Consider the following 19,546-nt stretch of genomic DNA (forward strand, 5'->3'; position numbering starts at 1 on the left):
TATTATTATTTTTAACTTAGCTTATATGCATTCCTATGAGCTAGAAATGCATTTATCTCCATACAGATCAGTGTATAACACACACATTTTTATATATTAATAAAATATATCTTATTATTAAGTATAATCTATATACAATTAAATGCAGAACTTCAAAACATAGGAAATGACAACAAATGATAAAAATATAGTTGTTCAGTGTTTACAGGACTTAGAAAAAACTTCTCTAAATGTTCCCAAGATTCCTCAAGAGTAAACCATACACATAAGAATGACGTACTAGGCCTATCTTTCAAGCAGGGTTGGAGGTTTCTTGTTTCTGTAGTTACAGTCACAATAAAAGTTCAGTGGAAAACCCCCAAAATACCTTTTCAAAAGAAGAATTAGGGCTGGTGTTACAGAAGCAAAAAATCTCACCACTGCTTCACTGAACTGAAATTGATACTTAAGAGAAATTGAGCCATTGCTTAGGTTACTGTTGGCACAGACCTTTGAAATTTCTTTAAGTGTGGCAAATAGCATTATTGAGTAGTGTATAAATCTGTCCTTTTTTTTTTTTTTCATCCAAGTGCTTCTAAAATACATAACTTTTCACAGTACATTGCATTTTAGTAGTCATGAATTGATGGCACATCTTCAGAACTACACTAAAAACTGAACTACCTCATGTAAAGTTCTGGGACACTTGAAAAGTCTTAATTCCCAAACCTTGCTAGGAATCAAACCTAGACATTTAGGACTGGAAAACACGTACAGTTTTGAAAAATAGCCAATCCAAAGTGTAAAATCAATGTTATACTATCAGGTCTACTTCAGTCAAATGGTTTGCAAGCATCATTAGATGTTTTTGAAATTATGGGCAGACTTTTATTTCAGTACTCTATGGAATCTTTCCACAGTATAAAGGTCCACAGACTGAAAGAAAAATGATTCCAAAAAATAAAGCTCTTCTAAAAAAGACAGGAACGTATGTGCTGTGATAGGAAATAAAAGTATGTCTTTACATTTGAAAATTGTACATACTGTGAAATAAATCAGAATCATATAATTGGAGGGAGTTTTCAGTTGAACAAAGTAACAGAAAATAGGAATCAAGGAAAGGTTGTGGTAAACATGGCAGTTCATGTAGTGAAATGAGAAAGCACAAAATCCTACGAACAGAAATGTCAGTTATAAAAGAACTACAAACCCTGTCATTATAGTCAGTAGAATTCATGATAGACTTGCACACAGGATTAATGAAAAGAAAAACAACTAAAAATCTGAGATGGAATCAAAAAAAATTCATGTCAGATACTGAATTTTTCAGTGAGAATATAATCACCAGAAGAACAAGCCAAAATAACCTAAATGCTAGTTCTTAATTTGCACTGTTAACAGATTTATATTCTCAGTGTAGTCTTCTCATAACCAAAACATCACTGCTTGAAGAAAAGTAAGTAGATAGAAAAATAATGTTAAAATTTGTGAGATGGAATCCAAACCTCAGAGAAATAACTTCCTGGTAAAGCATCATCTCTTTTGGCATACTGAATAACCAATTTGTTATTCAGAATTTAACTGAGACAAGGTGAAGGGGAGAAAATCGTTTTGTTGAAAGTAAGAGAGAATGATGGAAGTGAAAAAAAGGAAGTAACAGATTTACCAAGTTATACTCCTTGACTTTACTGGAAGGAAATATTAGAGAGATCTCTGATATTAAAAACAACAACAACAACAACAACAACAAAAACCCAAAACAACAACAACAACAAAAAATGCACACACAGTGTTTTTTAAAATCATAACACAAAATAATGGAAAAACAATTGTGAAACAATGTCTGGGGTCCAGGAAGCTTGATACCAGTGTGTGTGTACATTCTTCCATTCACCTAATAGTGGTAGAACTGAGGGTGCTGTAAGAGCTTGGCTAAGTAATTATGTTTTAGAAGATGAGGACAGGAACATTTTTGGATGTAGAAGAATAACCAACAGATTATTATTTTTTAAAAATAATTAGTGGATAAAGTCAAAGATTCTATGAAAAACTTCCAAAGTTTAATTAGGATCAGCAGTAACAGTTTTCATTAGACATCCTGTTTAATTAATCTATGCAGTCTGGTTCCTGGTATGGAGCAGCACTGAAACGAGTGGAACTCTTCATTGTTGGCACAATCTGAATGTAGGCAATCCTCCAAGGTAAAAACTGGAATATTTACTGAGATTACTACTAAGATGTAGAAGGTGTTGCAGATTTAAACAGTCAGACAGTACTATTATGTTCTATTATCTATACCATTAGTACAGATGACATGTTGTGTACAACCCTTGAATAACTAACCAAAGTCATAAGTTCCCAGATTCATAGTTTATGTTTCCTCTCTATACGTTAATTCACTCTCATGACTTGATGAGTTTATAAATCACAGAATAACTTAACTTTGGATTTCTCAACATTTAGTCAAGTAATGAGGAACAATGCAATGATGCAAAAAATGATTTACATCATTGATATTTTGAGTAATTGGGCAATAAATTAAAAATATAGTCATACAAAGCAATGTGATCCAGAATATTTCTGAATGAATAGAAGAGCTCTAACACAAATGGTCATTAATATTAGAAGACATTGAAAATTACAGGCAAACTTAATGAAGAATCAAGCTTAAAATCACCAACATACTAGTAAAGTTGAGTATGATATTAGAATATAAACTAGATAAGGAATACAAAGGAAAGACCTGTTAATTGCTCCAAAGCTTAAATACCAAATATATTTTGCAGACTTACAAATAATTACTGGAATAGCAGAACAAATGTACTTTTATCTTTGTCCCAGCTTCTGATCTCAGTTGCTACATATTGCAAGTCAATTTCTGCAGACTTTATGTTTTAACAATTAGGTATTTTAATCTTGTTTTTGACTGAGAGTCTCTGTTCACTTACTTCTGACTCAAATACTGAATGCCCTATAGGAATGGTTGGAAAAAAACGGTGCTACTTACCAAACTATATAGAGAAAAGTGCTGCAGTTTTACTAAGTTTTGAGTTTGACAAACAGAAGAAAACAAGATATTTAAAGTACTGATTGTACTATTTGGAAAAAAAAAAGAAAAACAAATGAAAATATCTACTGTACAAAGGACGCTGATGCTTAATTTTTGTTCACCGTCACAGTAAGATACAATTTACAACCACAAATCTGAAAATTCTCTTAGAATTTAATATTTGAGTAGAATTTTAAATTTGATCAATTGTTGGACTTCGCTCAACATTGCTTATTTCTTTTCAGCTGAGCTGCACGATGTGGCTTATTTAGTTTAACATTTCTAGTTATTTACTTATGCTATTTGGCAACAACAAAAAACAATAACTTTATGCAGATAACCTTTAAGAGAATTAAGGAAAACAAAACAAGGATAACTGACAGAATCACTAAAGGCAGCTATCAAACTAGACTCAAGTGGTTTAGATTGCCAAGGATGTATACTTTGCCTTCATGAAAACGAAGCAAAATTACTTTAATATACCTCAAATGACTGCATTAGCATGAGTATTAATCTTCACAAAACAAAATTATACAAGTCATGAAAAGCAAAAGTAGCAAAATTATTGGTTTGTTCTTAGAAGTTGCAGCATTTATATGTAAATTTTACAAGATTGAGGATTATGATTCTGATTAAATGAAATAATCATACTTTTTATTGTGCTATCACATTACTGTATCTACGATAAAAAAGTATGATTTGTTTTTCATTACTTGCATGCCTAAATTTTAGGTAAATACTTGTTTACCAAGTGAATTAAAACAACTGTTTAAATGTAGCAGCTTGAAGGCCATGTAATGACGTTTTAATCAAAAACAAAATTTACATCTGTATATGGCTTGCCTAAACTGAGATGATTACTTGTCATTATCCTTCTTCCCTCTATTGTAACAGTTCAAAAGTTGTCTGCCAAGATAAAACTGAATGATCCTCCAAGCAACTTAGATACTGATAATGACTTTCATGTTCAGTGTGCAAGCAAATACAAGCACGTATCACACACATCTGCTTAATTTTTGTGCTGAATTTAGTTCACATCCCCTGGTCTTTGATAATTTATTTGTGAGGAATTTGTTCTTGATAAAATCAGTAATTTTAATATTTTCTAGTTCACACTTGTGTCATACATTTACAATGACTACAGTTCTGCACAGAATTCATTGCCTTTCTACCTTTCATCACATTTAAAAGACATTCAAACTACCAGCAAGCCTAATTATGCACAGATAACATCTGTTTCAACTTGAAATTGAGGCTTGAGTCTTCAAAGTAGCATCTTCAGTTTAGATTCAATTAAAAAAAAAAACTGTTTCTTATGGGCTTCATGGGCACAAAAGAAAAGTTAAGGGGTTTTATTTTTAATTTACAAAAGAAAACCCTAAATTTTGCAATTTACATTGCTGGATATTTGTGATAAATCAAAACGAATCACTAACACTGAACTAATTATTATAACTGCTTCATTTATTTACTATTAAAAACAAGGGTAACAAAGTTCAGCTTTTATATTTATCTGTACTGAACTTGCACTTTTTCTAGTTCTCCTTCTGACAAGTACTCTTTTTATAAAATCAACCAATTTCATACTAGGACAACAAGAGAACAGTATATAAATAAGAACTTTGGAAGTGACAAGGAGAAAGAAAAATGGGAGGCCAATCATTACTTGTTCAAACAAGTAACTGTAAAATGCAGTACAGGAACATGTCTAAATTGTATACAACCTTAAATATCCAAATTGTGGTTAGAATCACTTTCTGGAAGTATCTGCTTCTGTCTGCCATTTGCAGAGGGAATTCAGGCTCTTGATGTAAATTGTAAGAATAATTCTTCAGATGTCAACATAGATGGTATAATTGCAGCCTTGCTAAACATGCTATTTAGTGGTTAATGGAAATATTTTTCATTACTAGTGAAATATTGCACTGTTTTATGCAGTGCAAATTATATTTATCAAATTTACTTGACAGCAAATACACTGCAAGTTGATTTGACTCATTTGCTTTTCAGAACTAAATATGCAATTTACAGATACACTGTCACCAATTATGCATAGAGTGGATTGTACAGAAGATCAGCTTGTGTAGGAGATGTATCATCTCTGTTAGAGAGATAGGTGTCAGGCAGAGGTTAGTAATAATTAAAAAAAAAAAAACAATAACAACAAAAAACAACCAAAGTTCATGTCATAAATACCTCCACCATTACCTTTCCTGTACAACAGTCTGAGCTTAATGAGATCATTTCAGATTCTTTAGATACTTATGGCAAAAAGGTCACTCGTATATAATAAGCAAGAGGACTACCATTCTATACTTCAGCATAATTTCTAGTACCATCATTTAATAAAGAAATTACAGCAAAACAGTGCTATAAAACACAGCATACTTTAGAATGGAAACAAGGTATGCATTAAAGATGAGAATAAAGATTTCAGAAGATCACAACATAAACCTTTTTGTCAGTCCTATCAATGGGCGCACAAATTTTTTAAACATCTGAAAAAAGTAATATTGAAGCACTCCTGCACCGTGATCTGTACCTTCAATGACATTCTTTCAACATGTATTCACAGCTATATCCATGTGACTGATTTCAGGATTTGCAATGAGCTTTCTAAATGACATCTATATACGATTCATTTGATCATTCGTAAGAACTTAAATCCATGCACCTTTAAGGAAAGGAAAGTGAAAATAGGCTTAAAAGACAACTGACCTTTTTCCACTTCATTCAGATTAGCAGCTTGCAGTGACAAAGACAGAAGAGACAAGAGACTTTTTACATTGTAATACAACAGCATAGCACATTAAGCTAATGCACAGCTATAGCAGCAGAGATGTTGATATAGCAAAAATGAAGCAAGCTTCAGTCTCACCTACAGCAGAGCAAAACAAACAGAAAAGATAAGAAGTACATGCCACCGGTGGCATAAGAAAGGTTTTACTTCTGGATCTGTTAGATTTGTGATCTAATGACTGATGATAATGAGAAAGATAAATGATTATCTGTAGTCTATAGAATGCACACAAAATGACCTGATGTTAACCAGACTGAGTTTAAAATAAAGGAGATGATAATGTTAAGAGAACAGCAGAGTTAAAGGGTGCAGGACATAGTGAAGCATTTTAATGTTTTATTTCTCAAGATTTCATCAGACAATCTGAATGTCTGATGATTCCATTTGCTTCCTGTTAATTCACAGTTACAGTCTGTGATCTTAAGAAAGCTCATAGTATTGTGCAAATACCTTTCTTTGTCTTTCCACTTATATTTGTGGAGGTAATTGCAAAACTTAACTGAGGCAGAGAAAAATCGATTCCTGGTTCTTAAGCAATAATATAAGCTAACAGGTTTTTTTTTTCTTTCTTTCTTTTTTTCTTTCTTTTTTTTTAATCAATAACACTTATTTAAGAAGTGTAAATTTTCAAGGGACTGTTAGAAAATGCAAAAAGTGACAGTTTTGCACTGTAACATCCTTTACAATATTTTTTGTATTTTTGTATGTATTTTCAGAGTTCATTTTATTAAAAATTTAGAGAAAAATGATTTACAATTTGTACCAATGGGTTCCAACTCACTTCTTTGTTACACTGTGCTACTGAAACATAAAACATATTTACAAATGAAAGAATGAAAAAATATTCTGGGCTGATGCACTTCCACATTCAGTACATCCTCGCCATGACATCTTGCACATAAACAATACAAAGCATTGTCAGCAAAATTAAAAGACAACATGACAAGGCTGTGGTGGCATTTTCCTGGTATGTATTCTGTTCAGCTTCCAGCAACTTATGGTTCAAGGACTTTCTGAACTAGAGATACATACTTTCATGTTTTATAATCTTTATTTACCTACTGAATATATAGCCAGTTTTTCTGATGATTAGCCTACTTTTGCCAGGTAGTACACCTGTTTATCTACTGAAAAAATACCTTCCATGAAAAAAAAAAAAAAAAAAAAAAAAAGCACATAGTAATACACAGATCTGATTTTAACCTTTTAAAACAGACACCAACATCCAAATGCCTGCAAAACTCCTACTGAAAAATCACTGTGTCAATGCTGGGTATGGATTCTATTGCTTTCAAATCAGGGTATGGGCAAGAGGAAAAACAATCCTATAAATAATTTGATATCTTATACACATTTGAGGCAACTGTAGGATCATTTTATATTCTGAGCACTACCATTTCTAGATCCTAATGTATCCAGACTAACTCTTAATGCTATAAATTACTTCAGTAAGTATGTTAATACTTAGTATGCAAGAACAGTGGTCACAAGTGTAAAAGATAATGTTTTATATTTTCTCCTTATAATTTATCTGAATTAAAACTGGCTTAAGATCTCACAGAATGTATCCTAACTTCAGATGCTCTGTAAGACAGATAATGTGCTGTAGAATTCTGTACTGTGTCCTGTGGAAAGAAAAGCTTGAAATTTTGCTACAACCAACTTGTCTATAAAATGAGCAGAGGCTCTGGTCTTGCGTGTTTGGAAAAACTTGTGTGCCTTTTTTTCATAAGGTTTGGAAATAATCTACTTATATAACCTACTGATTTCAGTAACAATTTTGACCAGAAACTTTATCTATGAAAACAAATTTGCTTTTCTAAAAGAATTCTAGTTAGCAAACAAAACCACTTGCCATGGAAACACAGCATTTTCTTGTTAGAATTATGCACAGCGTTCTACAACAACAGCAGGTCCTCAAAGCAAAGTAATTGTCATTTTCTTAGATATGAGTCAAATAAAAAATATACTTTCTCCTATTTTAGCTAAAAAACAAACAACTACATTACAAACATCAAGTTAAAAAGGCTGCAAACATTTATGCTCTCATTTTTTGCTCTAGCTGTATATACATATAGAGAGAAATACTACAATTGAAGTTTTAATTGTAAGTGTAAAACATACATTTCAATTAAAATACAACAGAAATGCAACAAGCACACTTAATCAAAATTTTAGGCCAGCACGTATAAACAAGCTTTTGTATCCACTCCATGGATATTTAATACAAAACAGTCCTTCCCATGGGTTATTATGAATACAAAAAGCTGTTTGCCCTAGCAGTCCAAACGCACCTAGAGTAATGTCAGAAATGAAGAAACAAGAAACACAGGCAAAAAATTGTTGAGGAGGATGGATGTGCAAATAAATTGTCTGCTATTTAATAAGTACATTAAAGCTCCTAGCGTGAAACCATTAAATAGGAAAACTAGACCAATGTGACTGGTTTGCTTTCTTCCATCCTATGCAAAAGATTATCTGTTCATTTTCAAAGGAGATAGCAGCTGATACTGGGATCTGAAGCTTGACTCAGATATAGCTGAAATATTAGGTATAGAAGAAATAACAAACATCTGCCACTACTTATAGATACTGTTACCTACTATTTCTTTCTAAGGCTTGAATTGTCAGTTGCTTTCCAGTACACTGAGGGAGCAGTACTTGACAAAAGACTTTTCTGTTTAAGCAGTAGGTTACATCTAATCTTCCAGATGTGGACCACCCCGTTATTCTTATTTACCTTATTCTGGCTACATACGCTTTTAACTCATATCCCTTTAGGTATTGTGGTTCATTCTTCATGGAGAAATTTATTCCAAACATTTACCCAGAATAAGTACTGGATGAATACATACATTAGATTATGAAATCATATTTCTTATACCTGTGTTCTATCATTTTTTCTCACTGAGGGTTTTCAAGATTTAAATACTGACTTCAAATCGGAATACTCTAAATCATTTCAGCAATCCAGTAGGTTGTAGAAATAATGATGGAAATGCCTTGGATTAAAAAGGTGTTAGCTGTGTTTTCAATAAAGGAAATTACTTCATTACTTTACCTCTTCCTTCCAGTTTTCCAGAGCTCAAATTTAGTGCTCCCTGAGGATGGTGAGAAGCATAACTGATAGACTCAATAGGGTTGATTATATGACGTAGAGAGGGCAACTAGGTATAGTTAGTTAATTCCTAGGTTAGAGAGGATCTTGCCTCTTTGTTATGTGTTTCAAATTATGGTTTTGTGAATTTAAGCTCTGCGTTCTCCTAGTGATCTGCTAGCTGACAGAAAGCAGATCTGTCTAACTAGAAAAACTACCGAACAGATGAATGTAAACAATAGAGCCTTCTTATTCTCACATGTTCCTGTTCTAACTACTCTCCATTCTCACAGAGATGATGAGAGCAAGTCAGGTACCCTGTGCCTCAAAGAGAGAAGACTGGCTGCCAACTCTAATGCTGCTATTATCTTGTGATGCTATTTTCTTTATCTCAGTCTGTGTTAATATTTTTAAAGGAGGGCAGGGCAACACCCAGGATACCAAATCCATTTCCCTGTTAGCACAAATAGACACTTTTCTGCCCTGGTAGCAACTTGGAGAATAGAAGATAAAAGTAATATATTTTTTTTCAGATTTTTACATCTATGGGCATTCTTCATTGGCCTGGTTGGGCTAGATAAACGTATGTAAGGGACAGATTTTGAAACGTCTTTTAAATTTCAAAATGCTATAATTTCAAAACTAACAGGGAAATTAATGAGTAGGTATTAAGTCTACTTCATACTACAAACCATACAGAAGAGAATTATTGAGGGTAACTTGGCTTTAAGTCAATTGTAAAGTAAATTGACTCACGTACAAAAACAGAGCTCTTTCCTACTAGACATTTCTCTTTCTCTTATACTCCTACCTGTATATTCAGGTGGACAAAGGCAAGTATAATTATTAATTCCATCTACACAAGTCGAGTTATTTTCACAGTCATTGTCTTCACAGTCATCAACATTTATTTCACAATTTTCTCCTTCAAATCCATCTGCACAAGTGCACCTGTAAAACCAAAAATAAAGCCAAGCACACAAATATTTTAGCTGGGGAGGTCAGAGAAGTTCTGTAATTAATAGGGACGCTAATTATAATCACTACTTGAAGAGAATATGGATGATATAAAATACATGCACTAAATATTCCCCAAATATTTTATCACTTTAAGTTACAGACAAAAAGGCTTCTAAATTTGTGCCTTTTAGTTTAAGGAGTTTCTGAAATAACTGGTCACTTCTGAAATGCATGCTACCTTTCTATTATTACATGAGATTGTATTTCTTAAGGAAAATAATCCTGCTTTTCTTGTTGTTTGTCTTGTTCATAAAAACAAGCAAATGGAAAAAACTGTGGAATCAGAGATTATTTTGTGGTACTACTACTCAACTACCGTTTAGTTAAAGGCATCATTATACATCTGTGTTTAAAGTTCCATATACAATACACGTATTTATATCTGAAAACAAAGCCTACGTAAACTTTTCAAAGGGGTGATTTTTATTTTGCTTTTACATATGTTTATACAAAATAAATACATCAAAAAAGGTAGTAAATATCTCTCAAATATGACCATGTATATAATTTGCAGCATACATAATTACTGTAACTATGATTAAAAGATTGATTTGATTTTCAAAGTATGTAGTGTTTAAACAAATAAATGGAAAAGGTTGAATACTGAGACAGGACTATGTCACTTTAAATTCTGGAAACATAATATTAAGATCTATATACTTAATTTTAAATAGAAAAGTATTTAATCTTTGGGCAGAACATGGATTAAAAATAAAAATAATGTCTTAATGAATTGCAGGATAATGAATTGTTTCTTTTTGAAGTGTCATTTCTAACAAGCTCGACGTGTAGATTATTAAATGACTAATAATTTCACAGAAGAATGCTAAAGAACTTTATTTCATAATTCATGAAGTACATCTGGAGTAATTGTACTGTGTGATTAAATAACTCAAGATTAAAAATGCTCACAGCATGTTTATCTGCTGGCATAGTGAGTTTCAAATGAATCATTAATTTTCTCTTTCACTGGGATTTAAATTTTATCATTTACATGCTGTCTGTTATAGTAATACACACGACAACAGATGAATTGTGAGATTTTTTCAGCAGGGACCGAGCCAGCTATTAATTAGCATAATGGAGTCAATATTATGTTGTCTTGACCTGAAAAGCCTGTACTAATCACAACCATTTATTGTTGTTCTCAACATTGGGGCTTTAGAAGCTTTCCATGGACAGTGACATGTCTGAAAACTTCAGAAGCACTGAAAACCTGCTTTTGTGGTGCAATTATCAACAAAGAGAACCCAAAGATTAAGAACCAGTATAAATATAAAAGTCAACAGTTTTTCATTCTGTTATTAGAGTTAAAAATAACAACATACCAGAAACCATCTTTTTCTCCTTCTTTCAAATGACAAGTTCCACCATGGTTGCAAGGGTTACTAATGCAGGCATGAATGGGAATATCACAGTCTTGACCCTATGCAGGGAACAGGCATTATTTAAGAAGAAAATACAGACAGTAATGGAAAGGAGTCAATTAAAACAAATTCTTGTTAAAAGGGAGAAGCTAATACTTTACTAATTTTTCTTCCTTTTCATCCAGTACCTACCTTGAAACCATATGGGCAAGTACATCTATAGAAGTCAACTGGATCATTATTGCAGGTTCCATCATTTTTACATGGATTTGATAAGCAGGGGTTACACTTAGCAAGAATATTGACATCCACGGGCCCTTAAAAATACAAATAGGATATTCAGAAACAAACTACTAATTTATATTTGACAGGACATATCTGCTACACTGCTATATTTTCAAACAGTATTTGTTTTTAAGACTGTGGTATTTCTGCATTAATGGAATGCTTGATTGTCCTTAATTCTTTTGACATGCCCAAATACATTTGCTGCTCAATTTTTGGCTTTAATCTCTTAAAAAAAAAAAACAAAACAAAGTGATTTTGATATCCTCATTCTCTGAAATCTGTACAGTTCTGATCTATGATAACTGCCTTCCCTTCTTACTAACAAAATTAAGAATACAGTTTCAAATTTATCAGGTACAACTTGTCTCTGAGAAAAGAAAGGCTATAGCAGTTTCCAGTCCTTCTATTGGTGGTATTACCAAGAGCTCTAATTTTGTGTATTTATTTGCAGGCTTACATAGAACTAATGGCAAAATGAACTGGCAACATTGGCTGAACATCTGCTAACTACGATGTTGTAAAGTATACTGTCTAAGCTATCTCACTGTAAATAGGTCTATACAGCACCGTGTCTCATTATCGAGTCAGCCATTGTTCATTTCTGCATTAGCTGAGTCCCAAAGTGCCATGAATCTACATGCAAAAGAGGGCTGCCTTCAATGCCTTCAGTCTTGCTTCTTTTATTAATGATTATAACAATAGAAATTAGAAATGAATATTGACAAAATCTAAAGTTTTACAAACCAGACTGATTTTTCATCCTACATAAATTTTATTTCTATTATATAAATATGTATTAGATATTTGTTTATTTTCTCTTGCCTTACAATTTTAATGCTGCTTTTTCATGGCAAATTTTCAAATTATAAACTATCAGTTGTTGTTTTGGTGTTGTTTTTGTTTTTTCTTTTGTCAGACAAGCAAATAAATTACCAATTATTTGTTTAAAATTAGAAATCATCTGCTTACAATAATGCTTCATTTTCAAATAATTTGTGCAAGTTTAAAGATTAATTATTGTAAAAGAAAATGGGTGACTTGACCAAATGCCAATTAAGAGAATGAACATACATTCTTTACTATCTCCAGGTTTACTCCTTGATGACATTACTGACTCCAGCTTGATTTCAGATTTGACTTGTGGAAAAATCTACACTCACCTACAGGTAATTTTTAAATTTTAATGGATAACTTGTGATTTCTTCAGTGACTAGGCAAAACAAACTCCTTAGACTTAGCGGTGGAACTGCCTGCTTGCTCTCTAAGAGATTTTAAATGAAACAAGCCAGTCTGAAAATTTTTCTGAAGTAACAGTGCACTTTTAATGAGATATGATGTGTTTTTTTGCTTTCTGTTATTTAAACTTTTAAAATTTATTTTTTATTTGGTGATTAAGCTCTGATAAGCTCCTGTAAAGGAGCTGGCATAGAAGGAAGCCATATGATTATAAGGATACAGTGGGGGTGCTACAGAGAGATTGACAAATTTTTCCTTTAATCTTTACTTGCTGCTATCCATCTGTGTCACAGTTTGCAAGCAAATGCTGGGAGATGAACACAGAAATCTGTGGTAAGATAAATTGCGACAATTGCCAAAGTTACTACCTATGTAGATCATTGACTATTCTTGTTTTCATTACCTTGTTTTGAAAGAAAAATCTATAGCTGATAACAGTTTCTTAAAGCAGCAAACAGCAAAGGTAGGCAAGTTAAAAAAAAACACCTTAGACTACTACAACTTATTGCTAGAGGGTATTAAGATGTCCTATGAAAAACATATGGGGTGAGAAGCCCTTACTGTTCTGTGGACTGAAAGTCTCTGCTCTTTCTTGTTCCAAACATCATGGCCTCATATCTACTCATTCAATAAAATGATCGTCATTTGGCATGAATTTAAAAACATTAATTAACGGACATTATTTTCCTATACGAATTAGCAAACTAAATTTCAACTCTAAAATAGAGTCACCAAATGGGAATATAATTAGGGTAGTAAGCAAGACTGTCTGATTTTGTGTCATAAGTTTTAATTTCAAACTTCTCCATATGTGCAGTATCCAAGAAAAATGAATAATTTGATTCATCATTCCTCAGCTATCGGATCAAAAATTGAAGTGTCTCAGATGTTTTTACTTCTGATGAAAGGGAAGTTCCAGAACCTATTCTCATTTTTACTATGTCATTCCTTTCCTTCTTTTGCTTTGCTAGGAAACTGCTATATGTTTAAAAAAAAAAAAAAAAGTTAATATCCCATTATTTAATTTTTCACACGATATATATCTTTGCATAAGCCATAACTGGAAGAAAATCTTAGAATAAAAGCAAAATAAGCACTGTACTGCCATAAAAAGTGAAAAATGGACTGTGTATTATTTTATTAATAAATACACACACACACGTACAGTTACCTATCTAATATTTTTGAAGAAAAACATAACATCGACCTTCTCAAAACCAGTTTCTCAAAAGCCTTTCAAGAAATACTGACTTTTTATGACTCAGGAGATCCTCTTTGCTCTTGCATCAAAATCAGTATCTACAGAGTCACACCGAAACTACTAATGAAATCACTGATGTCGGTACAGTGCAGTGGTAACCATCAGATAACCTAGAGACCCTGATCCTCGGCTTTTAAAATAATAAAGTTTTTCATACATCTATGTTAAATGATGTATCATGACAAGCCAGCTCTAAATTCATCAAAAGGGAAAACAAACAGTAAGCATGCATGTTGTAGGAAAGAAGTCTGTTTGAGGTACACAAAAGGAAGGTCAGAAGGTCCGTTCTTAAACGTATCACCCATTCCAGGTATTACTTGCAACCTTACCTGGTATCAGAAAACCACAAGGCCCTGGAATCTCTAGAAGCAGGGCATGAATGGTAAAAGAGTAAAAGAGTGAGAATCTGTTAGAGGCCGTGTGGAAAAAAAACCAACAAACTCATAAACCTAGAAAAACAACTGCAAGAAGAAAATACTAAGGGATGATCCTTGCAAGAAAGCAATTCATAAATTAGAGTAAGGTTCATTTTTCCAGTGATTTTATGAAATTTTAAAACTGAGGTTTCATTTTTAAATGCTCAGTTTCAAAGCAAACTATTTTTATGTGATTCAGATTCAAGAAGCTATTTCACTTTCAGATGAATCCAGATACTGATAAGAGGGAATTACAGACTTCTGTACACAGTAACAGAACATAAGCAGATATATATCTGACAAAAATATCTCGTAGCCTAAAATTTTGCTTTTAGTAGGAATAGAGAATCTTTCTAATTCCTATTCAGAAGATCATTTTTAAGCAAAAGATAAAATTACTTATCTTTGAGTAAGAGACATATAAGGTCTTACAGGGCCATCATGTCATTGAAAAGCTGCTGAGTGGCAATCTGTAATTATGAGCATCTTCACAGAAGAAGAGTAGCAGGAAAATTATTTTCTCTCAAAGGTATCCATAATACCAGATCTCCACTCTTGGAAGTGAAACAAATACAGTTCTTACCCTGCATAATAATATAAAGGATATTTTCTGATGGGAGAGAAGTAAGATATACTGTCTGGATTCTGATGGAAACATAACAGTGATTGTAGGAAGGGGTGATTCAGTTTTTTAAAATGGAAAAATAACCAAGCAAGTCCTTCATCTTCTTGAGAATATTCTTTCACTTATATTCCTAAAACAATATGTAATAAGAGCATATCTACAATGTTTAGTGGATGCTTGTAGAAAAATTGATCAGACGGGCCACTAAATCTTCTACTTAAAATCAGACAAAGGAACTTTGGAAAAGATTGGTATCATATGCACATAACACAGGTATGACCTTGAAGAAGGACTACTGAAAAAATTCAAGAATGATTTGGAAGGAAAGACAATCAATTGGCATCATCATCTTTCATGGAAAGTCTAAGGAAAGAAAATTAAATAGGATGAGCACGCAGTAAAGAACAACTTGGAATGAGAGCTAACTCAGCTGGCACAGTCCCATCACTTTTTTTAAGGAAGAATTTACAAATGCATTAACACGTGTTAATGTGTTAAAAGATGAATGAGTAAAAATATCTTGAAGATTACCTAAACTCTGAGAATAAATTCTACAAAAGACAAGATTATATTTATTTGATGCCTCACAAATAACTCTAAGCTTAGTAATGACTTACAAGTACAAGCCTAAGTCTGAAAAATGAAGATACAGTGTAGTTTCAAAATATTTAAAAAGGGAGAAATGGACAGCATAGAGGAAGATTAAACAGCAAAACAAACCTAGTGGATGCTCATGTATGAATCAAAAGGAATCTTTTCTAAGACAACAAACTCTAAGATTCAGAAAAAGAACCTGAGAATTAAATGCAGTACAAGCTGTGATAAAGGTGCCAACAGCATTGGTACCAATAAGCAGATAAGTACTTGTTTCACACCCAAAGAAACCTCTTTACATGATAACATTCTGGAATGATACCTCTGTAAAGGAAATGATATCCTTTATCTACTCTGCACTTTTTAGGCTTTTTTTTCTGAAACATCAAAGAAAACAGCATCTTCACATATTGATGCAACTATATACCCAGTAAGATAGTGCAGACTGTAAGAATTACGAATACATTTATAGTTCTTACTGTAAAAGTCGAAGGGAAAGAACGTTCTTTGGCTAAGAAGAGTGTAGATTTAATAATTAAATTTCAGTTCATGACAAAGACAGTACCAGGTACCTATGTATGTCCATATACAGAGGATTATTATATTGTAACTCAGAAGACTTTCTTTCTCAACTTTCTGTTTGGAAAAAAAAAAAGTCACTTTAAAATAGATACAACTCAGTGTAATGGCTAGATTCCTAAGCACAAAGGAAATTGATGACAAGGCAGAGCTAAGACTCTATAACAAATGCTCAAATGTAAATGAATGTGAAAAAAAAAAAACAAAAAAACACATAAATAACAGTACCTTGGCAAGTAAATTTTTTAGATGGAGTTGTAAGTAGAAGTTTATCTGCCATTTCTCCAGGGCCAGCACATCGTGCAATACCAGGTTCTTTGTATTCTGATTTTACCCAGTCAGACAGCCATTGCATGTTACAATCACAATAAAGAGGATTTGCTCCAATAGCCCTGTGAAAAGCAGACAAACAAAAAGGGAATAAGGTTTTAAATGCTTGCTTTTAAAAACAGAATCCAGAGAACTGAGGTTGGCAAAAAAAAAAAAAAAAACCTCCTAAAAGCACTAATCAGTCCTGCCTCCATCAAAATGACCCTAAGTGCATGAAGTGTCTGAACTGAGGCTCCAAATGAAGAAGTAACATTTTTAGCAGTAAACCTGGTCAGAAACCTAGCCATTCTTGGCTACACTTCCATAAGCTAGCTCTGTGTTACCTTTGGCAGTAATGAGTGAGTTTAGCTTAATCATCAGAATGAAACTGATATTTGGAAATTAGGTTACGAAGAAAAAAGTATTTCTTCCAAAGCAACCAGAACAAGCCCACAGAGTTCCACCCAGATATTTTTCCTTTTCAGTTTATGACTCCCAGGCCGGTACAAACCATCTGTTTCCAAACTTGCAAATTTGATTTAATTATTTCCTCTTTGGAGCTCTCCCACTGAACTCACAGCTATGTGCTCTTCTGTAAGAGACTTCTCCTTTATAAGTAAATAAAGCTACACCCTCCTAACTTGATGGGAGCTATGTAAGAATTGCCCTGTTGTAAAAACAAATCAGTTTCTTTAAATAAATTTGATTTCTTTTTAAATTAAAAAGCAATTTAGCTAGAGATTTTTTGGAATTAATTTCCGTAAAGGCTTTTCAAGTGTCTATTTTTTTCCGCTAGAAATCATAAATAGTCTTAAAACTCTGAGAACAATTATATATTATGCAGATTTGGATGTAGAAAAGTGCTATTCTATAAAAGTGTATCCATAATCCTTTTAAGGAATACAATAACCATTAAGCTTTTTTTCAGATTGCTGAACAACTTTGGATCAGTGGATCTTCAAGAGGGAGAATAAAATCCTTGGCAAGTAAAGGTGGTAGGAACTACTGCAGAAACACTTTTCTGCCGCACTAAGTAGGAAGTTCTCTTCATTGTAGCTGCATGCTTCCAACTGAACAGAAGAAATTGCATATATACATATGCATGTACAAATATACATGTTCAGTCAGGCTTTAGTCAGACTAGTAACAAAAATGAGACCCGGTAATATGGTTGGGTCATGGTGCACTCCCCATCTAAAAATAAATACCTACAATTTGCTCAGATCATATTTGCAAGAGTAACTGTCAGCCCAAATTGAGGTAATGCAGTTGCTTTGCTAAAATAGGAATGTTAGAAAGGATAACTAGTAAAATTAAGAAAAAATTAACAGCAAAGACAATCAAGTGTATTTTCCAATAGACTTGGGGCTCCTAGTACAGGAAGGACGTGGAGCTCTTGGAGAGGGTCTAGAAGAGGACCACTAACATGATCAAAGGGCTGGAGCACCTCTCCTATGAGGAAAGGTTGAGGGAACTGGGCTTGTTTAGCTTGGAGAAGAGAAGGCTTCGGGGAGACCTCACTGTGGCCTTCCAGTGAATTGAAGGGAGCATATGAACGGGAAGGGGAATGGCTGTTTATGAGGGTGGATAGTGATAGGACAAGGGGGAATGGTCTTAAACTGAGTCAGGGGAGGTTTAGGTTAGGTATTAGAAGGAAGTTTTTCCATGCAGAAGGTGGTGACACACAGGAACAGGTTGCCCAAGGAGGTTGTGGATGCTCCATCCCTGGAGGCATTCAAGGCCAGGCTGGATGTGGCTCTAAGCAGCCTGGTCTGGTGGTTGGCAACCCTGCACATAGCAGGGGGGTTGAAACTACATGATCATTGTGGTCCTTTTAAACCCAGGCCATTCTATGATATGATTCTGTGATTCTATTTAAGTCTTACTGATATTTGATACAGTTGAGCTAGTTTAATAGTAGCATCTGGATGAGTTACCAATGACTTAAAGCTTAATCAGGCTCATCAAATTTCTGAGGAATGGAAAATTAAATGCAAATGTCCAACATTGAAATAGAAGATAATTATTTAACAACTCCAGCTGCTCAGAAAAATAAAAAACAAGTACATCTAAAAGCATCAGTCTATTTACTCTTCAACTGCAAGCAAAGATTTAATAACTATCCATAAATATATTATGGTTTATAGGTAGGTAACTTGCTTGGAGTTCCCACTGAAAACTAAAACAGAAGTACTGCCACAGATGAGATTGTGTAATCAGATGCCATGCATTCAGTGTCAACTTAATAACCATCAACAGAGAATCACAGAATAATTTAGGTTGGGGGAGCACTTTGGAGGTCAATTAGTCCTACCTCTTGCACGAAGCATGGCTCACTTTAAAGTCAGAGCAGGATTGCTTTGTTGAGTTCTGAATATCTCCAGGGGGGGATTCCTCCATTTCTCTGGGCAGCCTTTTCCAAAGCTGAACCACCCTCATGATGAAGAATTTTTTATTAAGTTCAGTGAAACGTCCCATATTGCAGATTGTGACTGTTGACTTATTCTTCACTTTGCACCCTCTGAGAAAAATCTGTTTCAGCCATTGCTGTAATTCCCTTAGACTAAAGGCTTGAAGACTGCTATTAGGTCCATACCTAAAATCACTCTTATCTCTTTAATAAGCCCAGTTCCTGTCTCCTCACAGTTCACATTGCCCACTCCACCTTGCTTGCTCCTATCCTGGACTCGCTGTTTTGTACACACCTACTTTGCACTGGAGAAACTGAATGTGTATTTCAGAACTGTTCATATAAGGCTGAACAGAAGCGAGTGACCACTCTCCTCAACCACCTTGCTGCTCAGTAACTAATTTGGCCCAGAGAATCTTTAGCCTTCATTGCCATAAGGGCACGTGGCTGACATTCAGTTTGCTGCCCTCCAGGAGGTCCAGGATTTTTCTGCTAAGTTGGCCAGTACCCAGCCTG

At 33.6% G+C, this 19,546-nt stretch overlaps 1 protein-coding gene across 9 annotated transcripts in view; it reads right to left on the minus strand.

Annotated features, from left to right (window-relative positions):
• SLIT2 (slit guidance ligand 2) overlaps positions 1-19,546 on the minus strand; it is a 245,505-nt gene that overhangs the window by 20,614 nt on the left and 205,345 nt on the right. For 6 of the 9 annotated variants that reach the window (XM_025149451.3, XM_025149453.3, XM_025149455.3 and 3 more), the window contains 5 exons: positions 16,540-16,703; positions 11,505-11,629; positions 11,274-11,371; positions 9,737-9,876; positions 5,747-5,773 (listed from right to left, as the gene is read on the minus strand). In XM_025149451.3, coding sequence (XP_025005219.2) covers positions 5,747-5,773; positions 9,737-9,876; positions 11,274-11,371; positions 11,505-11,629; positions 16,540-16,703 — 554 coding nt within the window. The remainder of the gene's footprint in view (positions 1-5,746; positions 5,774-9,736; positions 9,877-11,273; positions 11,372-11,504; positions 11,630-16,539; positions 16,704-19,546) is intronic. The other 3 variants (XM_015285716.4, XM_040698653.2, NM_001267075.2) reach the window with 1 other exon arrangement.

This window comes from Gallus gallus, chromosome 4 (assembly GCF_016699485.2).
Source record: "Gallus gallus isolate bGalGal1 chromosome 4, bGalGal1.mat.broiler.GRCg7b, whole genome shotgun sequence".
Lineage (NCBI taxonomy): Eukaryota > Metazoa > Chordata > Aves > Galliformes > Phasianidae > Gallus > Gallus gallus.